Raw genomic sequence first — 12,190 nt, 5'->3', positions numbered from 1 at the left:
GACAGTTTCCCGCGCATGCGCAGTGGAGGGAGTCTCTTCCGCCTCCGCCATGGTGGAGACCGTAGCGGAGGCGGAAGGGAAAGAGTGCCCCCACGGCACAGGCCCGCCCGCGGATCGGTGGGCCCCGATCGCAGGCCAGGCCATCGTGGGGGCACCCCCCAGGGCCAGATTGCCCCGCGCCCCCCCCCCAGGACCCCGGAGCCCACCCGCGCGCCTTGTCCCGCCGTTCAAAAGGTGGTTTAATCCACGCCGGCGGGACAGGCAATTTATCGGCGGGACTTCGGCCCATCCGGGCTGGAGAATCCAGCGGGGGGGGCCCGCCAACCGGCGCGGCCCGATTCCCGCCCCCGCCGAATATCCGGTACCGGAGACTTCGGCAACCGGCAGGGGCGGGATTCACGGCAGCCCCCGGCGATTCTCCAACCCGGCGGGGGGTCGGAGAATGACGCCCATTGAGTGGAAACTCTTTAGATCAAATTGTTTGAATGGGGTGGTGTTTGTGCAGTGTGTCCAGGAAGCTTTTCTAACACAGTATGTAGATTGTCCGACCAGAGGGGAGGCAATATTGGATTTGGTACTTGGTAATGAACCAGGGCAAGTGATAGATTTGTTAGTGGGGGAGCATTTTGGAGATAGTGACCACAATTCTGTGACTTTCACTTTAGTAATGGAGAGGGATAGGTGCGTGCAACAGGGCAAGGTTTACAATTGGGGGAAGGGTAAATACGATGTTGTCAGACAAGAATTGAAGTGCGTAAGTTGGGAGCATAGGCTGTCAGGGAAGGACACAAGTGAAATGTGGAACTTGTTCAAGGAACAGGTACTATATGTCCTTGATATGTATAGGGAAGAGATGGTCGAGTGAGGGAACCATGGTTGACAAAAGAGGTTGAATGTCTTGTTAAGATGAAAAAGGAGACTTGTGTAAGGCTGAAGAAACAAGGTTCAGACAGGGCGCTGGAGGGATACAAGATAGCCAGGAGGGAACTGAAGAAAGGGATTAGGAGAGCTAAGAGAGGGCATGAACAATCTTTGGCGGGTAGGATCAAGGAAAACCCCAAGGCCTTTTACACATATGTGAGAAATATGAGAACAACTAGAGCGAGGGTAGGCCCAATCAAGGACAGTAGCGGGAGATTGTGTATTGAGTCTGAAGAGATAGGCGAGGTCTTGAACGAGTACTTTTCTTCTGTATTTACAAATGAGAGGGGCCATATTGTTGGAGAGGACAGTGTGAAACAGACTGGTAAGCTCGAGGAAATACTTGTTAGGAAGGAAGATGTGTTGGGCATTTTGAAAAACGTGAGGATAGACAGGTCCCCCGGGCCTGACGGGATATATCCAAGGATTCTATGGGAAGCAAGAGATGAAATTGCAGAGCTGTTGGCAATGATCTTTTAGTCCTCACTGTCAACAGGGGTGGTACCAGGGGATTGGAGAGTGGCGAATGTCGTGCCCCTGTTCAAAAAAGGGACGAGGGATAACCCTGGGAATTACAGGCCAGTTAGTCTTACTTTGATGGTCGGCAAAGTAATGGAAAGGGTACTGAAGGATAGGATTTCTGAGCATCTGGAAAGACACTGCTCGATTAGGGATAGTCAGCACGGATTTGTGAGGGGTAGGTCTTGCCTTACAAGTCTTATTGAATTCTTTGAGGAGGTGACCAAACATGTGGATGAAGGTAAAGCAGTGGATGTAGTGTACATGGATTTTAGTAAGGCATTTGATAAGGTTGCCCATGGTAGGCTTATGCAGAAAGTAAGGAGGCATGGGATAGTGGGAAATTTGGCCAGTTGGATAACAAACTGGCTAACTGATAGAAGTCAGAGAGTGGTGGTGGATGGCAAATATTCAGCCTGGATCCCAGTGACCAGTGGCGTACCGCAGGGATCAGTTCTGGGTCCTCTGCTGTTTGTGATTTTCATTTATGACTTGGATGAGGGAGTTGAAGGGTGGGTCAGTAAATTTGCAGACGATACGAAGATTGGTGGAGTTGTGGATAGTGAGGAGGGCTGTTGTCGGCTGCAAAGAGACATAGATAGGATGCAGAGCTGGGCTGAGAAGTGGCAGATGGAGTTTAACCCTGAAAAGTGTGAGGTTGTCCATTTTGGAAGGACAAATATGAATGCGGAATACAGGGTTAACGGTAGAGTTCTTGGCAATGTGGAGGAGCAGAGAGATCTTGGGGTCTATGTTCATACATCTTTGAAAGTTGCCACTCAAGTGAAATGAAATTAAATGAAAATCACTTATTGTCACAAGTAGGCTTCAAATGAAGTTACTGTGAAAAACCCCTAGTCGCCACATTCCAGCACCTGTTCGGGGAGGCTGGTACAGGAATTGAACCATGCTGCTGGCCTGCTTTTTAAAAGCCAGCTATTTAGCCATGTGCTAAACCAGCCCCTCAGTGGATAGAGCTGTGAAGAAGGCCTATGGTGTGCTAACGTTCATTAACAGAGGGATTGAATTTAAGAGCCGTGAGGTGATGATGCAGCTGGACAAAACTTTGGTAAGGCCACATTTGGAGTACTGTGTACAGTTCTGGTCGCCCCATTTTAGGAAGGATGTGGAAGCTTTGGAAAATGTGCAAAGGAGATTTACCAGGATGTTGCCTGGAATGGAGAGTAGGTCTTACGAGGAAAGGTTGAGGGTGCTAGGCCTTTTCTCATTAGAACGGAGAAGGATGAGGGGCGACTTGATAGAGGTTTATAAGATGATCAGGGGAATAGATAGAGTAGACAGTCAGAGACTTTTTCCCCGGGTGGAAAAAACCATTACAAGGGGACATAAATTTAAGGTGAATGGTGGAAGATATAGGGGGAGATGTCAGAGGTAGGTTCTTTACCCAGAGAGTAGTGGGGGCATGGAATGCACTGACTGTGGAAGTAGTTGAGTCGGAAACATTAGGGACCTTCAAGCAGCTATTGGATAGGTACATGGATTACGGTAGAATGATATGGTGTAGATTAATTTGTTCTTAAGGGCAGCACGGTAGCATTGTGGATAGCACAATTGCTTCACAGCTCCAGGGTCCCAGGTTCGATTCCGGCTTGGGTCACTGTCTGTGCGGAGTCTGGACATCCTCCCTGTGTGTGCGTGGATTTCCTCCCGGTGCTCCGGTTTCCTCCCACAGTCCAAAGATGTGCAGGTTAGGTGGATTGGCCATGATAAATTGCCCTTAGTGTCCAAAATTGCCCTTAATGTTGGGTGGAGGTGTTGACCTTGGGTAGGGTGCTCTTTCCAAGAGTCGGTGCAGACTCAATGGACCGAATGGCCTCCTTCTGCACTGTAAATTCTATGATAATCTATGATTAATCTAGGACAAAGGTTCGGCACAACATCATGGGCTGAAGGGCCTGTTCTGTGCTGTGTTTTTCTATGTTCTATCCTTGTTTTCAAGTTACCCCCCCCCCCCCCCCCCCGGTTTTCATCACTCCACCATTAGCAGCCGTGCCATCAGTTGCCTGGAAACTAAGCTCCGGAATTCCCTCCCTAAACCTCTCCAGATCTCCACCTCTTTCCTCCCTTAAGGCTTTCCTTAAAACCTACCTCCCCACCTCTTTGACCAAGCTTTTGGTCACCTGTCCTAATATTCCCTTATGTGGCTCAGTGTCAAATTTTGTTTGATAATTGCCCCTGTGAAGGGCCTAGAGGTGTTCTGTACAAACAAGTTATTGCTGTAATGTCACTGAACTTTGGTGCTGAGACAACGCAGCTCCAATGGGTGCCATGTTCTAACTGCTATTCTCTCTTGTAGGTTTGGCATTAAAACCTCCCAAGTACAATGACTTTGATTTTCAGGAGGTGCCGAAGTTTACACATCCTCTGATCAATACTGTAGCTGTGGCTGGATACAATGCGACCTTGAACTGCAGTGTTAGGGGCAACCCCAAGGTACTGACACATTTTGTGGTGGAAAAATTGCCAAATTTCACTCAAATCAAAATTCCTTTAATATTATATTGTTCTAATTGCTATTGCTGAATGTAATCAATCCTTGCTCAATATTAAATATGTCTTCAGTCTTTACTCTCAACAATGTTGGCTATCTGCAAAAGCTTCCTACATCTGAATATTTTCAATTTTAAAAAAATACATTCATGAGATGTGGGTGTCGCTGGCTGGGCCAACATTTATTGCCCATTCCTAATTTCCCTGGCTTGCTAGGCCGTCTCAGAGGGCATTTTTAAGAGTCTGGAGTCACATGTAAGCCAGACCAGGCAAGGATGGTAGATTACCTTCCCTGAAGAACAGTACTGAACAGAATGGGTTTTTAAGACTTTAGTGACCACAGAGGGGTTTGACTGGATAAAGAGGAATTAATTTTATTGCAAAGTATGTACGATACTCTTCAGATCCCAGCTGGGTCTGACGTGTCGGTTCCAAGTCTGACTGACTTTTATATCAAAGTCTATTACTCTGTCCATGGGTTCCCCGCTCCATTGATGATTTGTTTCCCACGTGACATCGAAACCAAGAGGTTTTGAGCAAGGAGAAAGAGTTTTAGCAAGAACCTGCTCTTCAAGTGAGAAGTGGGTAACTGCCACATTATTCGCAAACTGATGATGAGAAAATTTGGTGGGAGCACACAGATTAAATCCTCCCTTCAAAAAGGGAATTTGCAGAGTTAGTATCTGAAAGGCCAACCTCTGACACTCGAGGTTTGGAAATCCCTGAACCTTGATTATGACAGAGTTGAATTCAAGATTCTGCACTAGTTGAACCAACAGCATCTCTAGAAGCTGAAGAAGAACCAACTTTATCAGATGATGTCACTGAGCCAAGTGTGGGACAGATTACCAAGAGTTTGGAAACAAAGACTCCTGAATGATAGATTCTGCCTAAACTGAACTGACTTCCAACTAAACGTCTCTTGGATATATATAGTTGTATAATAATAATACTTGGTTAAATAATCACTTTTCACCATGAGTAAAAGTATAAGTTACTATTTGTTGTCAGACTACAGGAGTAAAGGGGTGTTATGTATAGTAATTAATGCCTCTCTGTATAGTATGTCACATAATTACGTATTGGCATCATCATAGGCACTTGAGAGATTTTCCCTGTCTTCCACCTTAGACAATGAACAAGTAACACCTCTGTAAATATGTCTGACAACTGGTTAAGTAGTCTGTGATGTGGCAACCTGGTTATCCTTTGTCGTACTGTGAAGTAAAAGCAAAACCCCTTAAAACATAACGGGCGGGATTCTCCATTGGCTGACGCCCAAATCGGGAAATGCAATTGGGCGGAGAATAATTCTGATGCCAAAATTGCAGCGACGCCGATTTGATGCCAAATCAAAATTCTACGTCACCTCGACAGCGCCGTCAATGCGGTCTGGAAAGCCCGAACAATAAACACGGTTTACATGTCATTAGCGGGCCTGACCTGGTATTCTCTGGGGCTTCTGAGATTCTCCGCCTCAAATGGGCAGAGTTCCGGATGGCACGGTTCACTTGTGCTTTTAAAAATCATGAAGCCGGTGTTGTGGCTGGTTAGGGAGACAGGGGGGGATACGGAAAGTGTCCAACATCGCCATAGTTTGCTGACAGTTGTTCCACTGGCCAGGGGTCTCCGCCAGAGCCGGGGGAGTGGGCTGTGGGGTCGGGTAGACAAACACTGAACACCATTGCCGCAGGCGGAAATGCAGCAGCGCACGCTGCTAACAGCCCACTATGTACCCAGAGCCATGGGTCGTATAAGTGTCCCCCCCAGGCCACCCCCCCTAGGTGCCCACTGGCCCCAGCCGTACGGGTGCACTTCAGCACAACCAGTGCTTTTTTGTTGGCTGGGATAAGTGTGCGTGGGGAATGTAATGTGTGTATGCGGCTGCAGCTTGTCAGCCTCCCGAGTGTCAATCACGGACCCGGTGAATCCTGCACCGTTTTTCATTGGAATCAATTATGTCCCACGTGGCATTGGTGCTAACCCCTCCACAGTCGCAGAATCGATCCAGGTTCAGCGCCAGCTTTGTTGTTGTGAAACTCCACGAATCCTGCCCCGGTGTCAACATATATGGCTGAATTCTCTGCCGTCGGGATTCTCCATTTTGCCGGCAGCCCAGGGGTTTCCTGACGGCGTGGGGTTGCCCACAATGGGAAACCCCATTGGCCAGCCGGCGAAACAAAGAATCCCGACGGCGTGCCACACACGGAGAAACCTGCCCGAAGTCTCAGGAATGGAGAATCCAGCCCAACAACTCTTAAATGCCCCTCAAGGGCAATTAGGGATGGGAAATAGATGATAGCCAACCAGCAAGGACCACATTCCATGAAAGAATAAAAAAAAGAAAAAGTGTCTGCCATGTTTTCTGCACTGCAACAATGACTGCACTTCAAAATTAAACTTCATTGGCTGTAAGTGCTTTGGGGCATCTGAGGTTGAGAATATTGCTACAGACGTCAGGCCAATCAATCAGTGGCTATTTGGTCTGGTTTGGCTACTGCATTGGCATGTATCGAAGGTGGGAGCCGCTTTAATGTACAGGTGAATGTTGCTGCTTGTTCTTGATCAGGTGCTTTGCACTTCATTTTATCTGTTTCCCCATTTAGCCTAAAATATGTTGGATGAAGAACAGAATGATCATCGAGAATGACCCTCGATATCGGATGTTCTCCAATCAAGGAGTCTGCACTCTGGAGATTCGCAAGCCCAGTCCATATGATGGTGGGCTGTATAGTTGTAAAGCAATCAATGCTCTTGGTGAGGACGAGGTGGAGTGTAAAATGGAAGTCAAAGGTAAGGTGATCCAGACACCAGCTTGGATATTGGCTGTTGCACTCACTTCCTTTAAAAATAAGTATATTAATACACCTACCTTTTATCTTTCACAGTGTGAAATTACATTAGAATAGAAATTACAATTGGGTGATATTAGCAAATGGCAGGCAGGGTGGCTGTGCAATCTGCTGCTCCCAATGGGGAGTATTACTCTTAGGGAGCTCACCTGGGAAAAGACTGAATGAGGGGGCTCCCCTTTAAGGGCCTTCTCCATTCTGCATCATTCCGTCCATTATTTTAATTCAGGTAGTCCCTGATTCCTTTTAAACAGGGGAAGGAGGAGGACATCCTCGTGAACCTGTTCCTCGGCCTGACCAAATTTTGGCCTGACCAAATTTGCTGTCAACAGGCACCCTAATAGCGTGCAAGTTCCTCAATCATGCTTAAGCGTGGCCTATACATTGTTGCAATCCTTTCCAGTAGCATATGTGGGCTTCAGTCATCCGAAGGATTTCACAGAATCTCAATGCTGCCGGTGATTGAATTATTGGCTGGATAAAAAATCATTCCACAAGATAAAGTCGCTGCTCAATACTTTAGACTTTAATGTTCCCTAATGGAATGATCTGCGCCAAGTATTACAGGATGGTGGAAATTTGGAATGCTCTCCCCAAAAAGCTTGAGGTTGAGGGGTCAGTTGAAAATGAGAACTGAGAATGGACCAGTAAAGTTAGGATGCATGTCTGCCATGGTAGAGCAGACTCAACGTGCTTATTCCTCTATGTAACATTTCATGGCCCCCCTATTACATCCATGACAACTTTCCAAGTAAAATTAGATAATGTCAGGAATTAACCCCCCCCCCCTCCCACCCTTCAACTCAGTAACCCCTATCTGTCCCTATTGGAGGCAATGATATCCATTTGCACTAGGAAGTCTCCAACTATTTTATGTGAAAAACAATAAACTAATAAAACTGAGGGACAAATTAAAAGGGGCAACCCCTTAAAGGGACACTGCCTTAAACAGAAACAATTCCAAATGAAACATCAAATTAAAATGTGATTTAAAAAGGTCAATAAGCCACCCCAGCCCCTACGGTGCCCAGAGGGAAAGAAAGGCCTCGATGTCAGTGGACATCACATACTCCCTCTTTAGGGACACCCGGCCGTGAATGTAGGTGCGGTAGAGGGGTAGACAGTAAGGTCGGATGACCCCCCCTCGGTGACAGTAAATTTGGTCAGGCCGAGGAACAGGTTCACGAGGAGGTCCTCCTCCTTCCCCCCCCTCTCCAAACAGCTGAGCGATTAAGATTGGAGTTTGCAAATTAGGATTGTAGGGGTAATGTGTCTGTTGAACACCCATCCCACTTTTTAATTATTTCAGGTGATGTGGATGTCGGTGGCAGGGCCAGCTTCTTTGCCCTTGAATTGAGTGGCTTGCTCGGCCATTTCAGAGGGCAGTTAAGAATCAACCACATTGCTGTGGGTAGGGAGTCACTTGTAGGCCAATCCAGGAAAGGACAGTAGATTTCCTTCCCTAAAGGACATTAGTGAACCAGATAAATATTTACAACAATCATTGGTGGATGTCATAGTCATAGCCATTATTCCTGAGATTAACTTCTCAATTACAAATTTAATTAAATAACATAACAAGCTGCCGTGATGGAATTTGAACCCATGTCCCCAGAGCATTAGCATGGGTCTCTGGAATACTAGCCTAGTGACATTACCAATACACCACCATTACCTCCTTATATCTTATTAGTACCAAGAACTCAGATTCACAAAAAAATCTTCCTTTAATTTCATAACTTTAATAATCTTTATTTTTAATTGAAGAAGTATGATATCTAAAATAACTGCATACACGGGCACTGTGCTATGAGACTGCAAGATGAAGCAGCAATTCTTTTAAAGTAAGGCCTAAGTTACATTGTGCATCTTCTTTAATGGTAGCTGGAGTACATATTTAAACAAATAGTTTTAATTTGCTTCACCTGATGGTATGTTCGTGATTCTTCAAAACTTTTTCGATGTCCCCAGAGAATCAGGTTAATCCAAAAGTGGAAGAGAAAATAGTTTCACATTTCAATAATTCAGAATGTTAGATGAACAAAATTAGCACGCGGGCTCTCCAATGGTTTGAAGAATAGTTAAGAGCTGTATCTTTTCAAAATGTAAATTAGTTTTATTTTTGTTCTTCATGCGAGAATCTTTATCAAATCTATGTATTATCCTAACTTAAATAATTATGCAGCAAGATTCCAATAACTGGGGGACCCTGCACTCAAAATAGAGAGAGAGAGAGACAATAGTGAGTTCATACAATGTATCATTCTCCAGATATAGTGCTGCAAATAGGGATTCTCACAATCTCAATCCTTGCATTGAAACTACCATTCAAACTGCTCTCAGCCCAACAACATTATACCATCTTTGTATACATATTACCCATTACTTCAGCAATCATAAATACCACCTCACTATTCTCCTGCTCAACATGCCCCCACTCACTATCACCCCACTCCACTCTCCCTCCCATTTCCTTACTCACTCTCTCCCCACTCACACTCTCCCCCCACTCACTCTCTCCTCCCCACTCACACTCTCCCCCCCCCCCCCACCACTCACCTCTCCCCCCCCCACTCACTCTCTCTCCCCCCCCCACTCACCTCTCTCTCCCCCCCCACTCACTCTCTCACCCCCCCCCACTCACACTCACCCCCCCCCCACTCACTCTCTCACCCCCCCCACTCACTCTCTCTCCCCCCCCCACTCACCTCACACCCCCCCCACACACTCTCATCTCCCACCCCCACACACCTACACTCCCCCCCCCACACACTCTCTCACCCCCCCCACTCACTCCTCTCCCCCCCCCACTCACTCTCCCCCCCCCAACTCACACTCTCCCCCCCCCACTCACACTCTCTCCCCCCCACTCACTCTCACTCCCCCCCACACACTCCCCCCACCCCACTCACTCACTCCACCCCCCACACACTCTCTCTCCCCCCCACTGCACCTCCCCCCCCCCACCCACACTCCCCCCCCACCACTCTCACCCCCCCCACTCACTCTCTCTCCCCCCCACCTCACACTCTCTCCCCCCCACTCACACTCTCTCCCCCCCACTCACTCACCACCACACCCCCCCCCCACACTCTCCCCCCCCACACACACTCTCCCCCCCCACTCACCTCCTCCCCCCCCACTCACTCTCTCTCCCCCCACTCACTCTCTCTCCCCCCCCACTCACTCTCTCTCCCCCCCACCCCACTCACTCTCCCCCCACTCACTCTCTCTCCCCCCCACTCACCTCACTCCCCCCCACTCACTCTCTCTCCCCCCCACTCACACCACCACACCCCCCCCACACACTCTCTCACCCCCCCACTCACACTCTCTCCCCCCCCACACACACACCCCCCCCCACCACACACTCCCCCCCCCACTCACTCACTCCCCCCCACTCACCTCACTCCCCCCCACTCACTCTCACTCCCCCCACTCACTCCTCCCCCCCACACACCCCCCCCCCCACTCCCCCCCCACCACTCACACCCCCCCCACACACCCCCCCCCCCACCACTCTCTCCCCCCCCACTCACTCTCCTCCCCCCCACTCACTCTCTCTCCCCCCCCCACACTCACCTCCCCCCCACTCACTCTCCCCCCCCCACCACACACTCTCCCCCCCCACACACACTCACCCCCCCACACCCACACTCCCCCCCACTCACTCACTCCCCCCCACTCACTCTCTCTCCCCCCCACTCACTCTCACTCCCCCCCACTCACTCTCTCTCCCCCCACCACTCTCACCCCCCCACACACTCTCTCCCCCCCACTCACTCTCACTCACCCCCCCCCCACTCACTCTCTCTCCCCCCCACTCACTCTCTCTCCCCCCCACTCACTCTCTCTCCCCCCCCACTCACTCTCTCTCCCCCCCACTCACACCTCTCCCCCCCACTCACTCTCTCTCCCCCCCACCATCTCTCTCCCCCCTCACTCTCCCCCCCCACTCACTCCTCTCACTCTCCCCCCCCCACTCACTCTCACTCCCCCCCACTCACTCTCTCTCCCCCCCCACTCACTCTCTCTCCCCCCCCACTCACTCTCTCTCTCTCCCCCCCCACTCACTCTCTCTCTCTCCCCCCCCACTCACTCTCTCTCTCTCCCCCCCCACTCACTCTCTCTCACCCTCCCCCCACTCACTCTCTCTCTCTCCCCCCCCACTCACTCTCTCTCTCCCCCCCCACTCACTCTCTCTCACTCCCCCCCACTCACTCTCTCTCTCTCCCCCCCCACTCACTCTCTCTCTCTCCCCCCCACTCACTCTCTCTCTCCCCCCCCCACTCACTCTCTCTCTCTCCCCCCCCACTCACTCTCTCTCTCTCCCCCCCACTCACTCTCTCTCTCTCCCCCCCCCACTCACTCTCTCTCTCTCCCCCCCCACTCACTCTCTCTCTCTCCCCCCCCACTCACTCTCTCTCTCTCCCCCCCCACTCACTCTCTCTCTCTCCCCCCCCCACTCACTCTCTCTCTTCTCCCCCCCCACTCACTCTCTCTCTCTCCCCCCCCACTCACTCTCTCTCTCTCCCCCCCCACTCACTCTCTCTCTCTCCCCCCCCCACTCACTCTCTCTCTCTCCCCCCCCACTCACTCTCTCTCTCTCCCCCCCCACTCACTCTCTCTCTCTCCCCCCCCACTCACTCTCTCTCTCTCCCCCCCCACTCACTCTCTCTCTCTCCCCCCCCACTCACTCTCTCTCTCTCCCCCCCCACTCACTCTCTCTCTCTCCCCCCCCACTCACTCTCTCTCTCTCCCCCCCCACTCACTCTCTCTCTCTCCCCCCCCACTCACTCTCACCCTGAATCCCTCTGCTCCCACTCCCTCTCCTCCCAATCTTTTCCCAACTCACTCTCCCCATTCGCTCTCACCCCACTCATTTACTTTTTCCTCACTCCCTCTCTTTCCCCCACGCTCACCCCCCCCCCCCACACACACCCTCCCCTCATTTTACTTTTTCCTCACTCCCTCTCTCCACCTCACTTGCCCCCACAGTTACTCTCCACTCACTTGACCCCCCCCCCACTCACTCGCCCCCCCATGCACTTGACCCCCTCCCACTCACTCGCCCCCCCATGCACCCGTCTCCCCCATGCACTCCCCCCCCCACCATGCACTCTCACCGTTCCACACTTTCACTCGTCCGTCAACTCTCTCAGACCCTGCTGACAAACCATATTGTTTAGAATAAACTTTTCTCTTAATCCCATTCTGCTCTCAGGCCTTGGGTATAGATTTCTGTAGCAAATAGGTTATTTGAAAAGATCTAACAGAAAACCAATTTTAGTCAGTTACTTAGTTTATAAACGTGTACAGATTTTTTGGCTCCGGTGGCTCTGGAATGTCACACACTTGACTTTCTCAACAATCAATAACATCAAGTA

At 50.1% G+C, this 12,190-nt stretch overlaps 1 protein-coding gene across 16 annotated transcripts in view; it reads left to right on the top strand.

The window, feature by feature from the left end:
* Window positions 1-12,190, top strand: part of mybpc1 (myosin binding protein C1) — a 203,378-nt gene that overhangs the window by 173,539 nt on the left and 17,649 nt on the right. For all 16 annotated transcript variants that reach the window (XM_072484804.1, XM_072484802.1, XM_072484799.1 and 13 more), the window contains 2 exons: window positions 3,758-3,894; window positions 6,558-6,744. In XM_072484804.1, coding sequence (XP_072340905.1) covers window positions 3,758-3,894; window positions 6,558-6,744 — 324 coding nt within the window. The remainder of the gene's footprint in view (window positions 1-3,757; window positions 3,895-6,557; window positions 6,745-12,190) is intronic.

The sequence above is a fragment of the Scyliorhinus torazame genome, chromosome 19, assembly GCF_047496885.1.
Source record: "Scyliorhinus torazame isolate Kashiwa2021f chromosome 19, sScyTor2.1, whole genome shotgun sequence".
Taxonomy (NCBI): Eukaryota; Metazoa; Chordata; class Chondrichthyes; order Carcharhiniformes; family Scyliorhinidae; genus Scyliorhinus; species Scyliorhinus torazame.
Note: the sequence above shows the minus strand (reverse complement) of the source record. Positions and strands in the feature narration are given on the sequence as shown.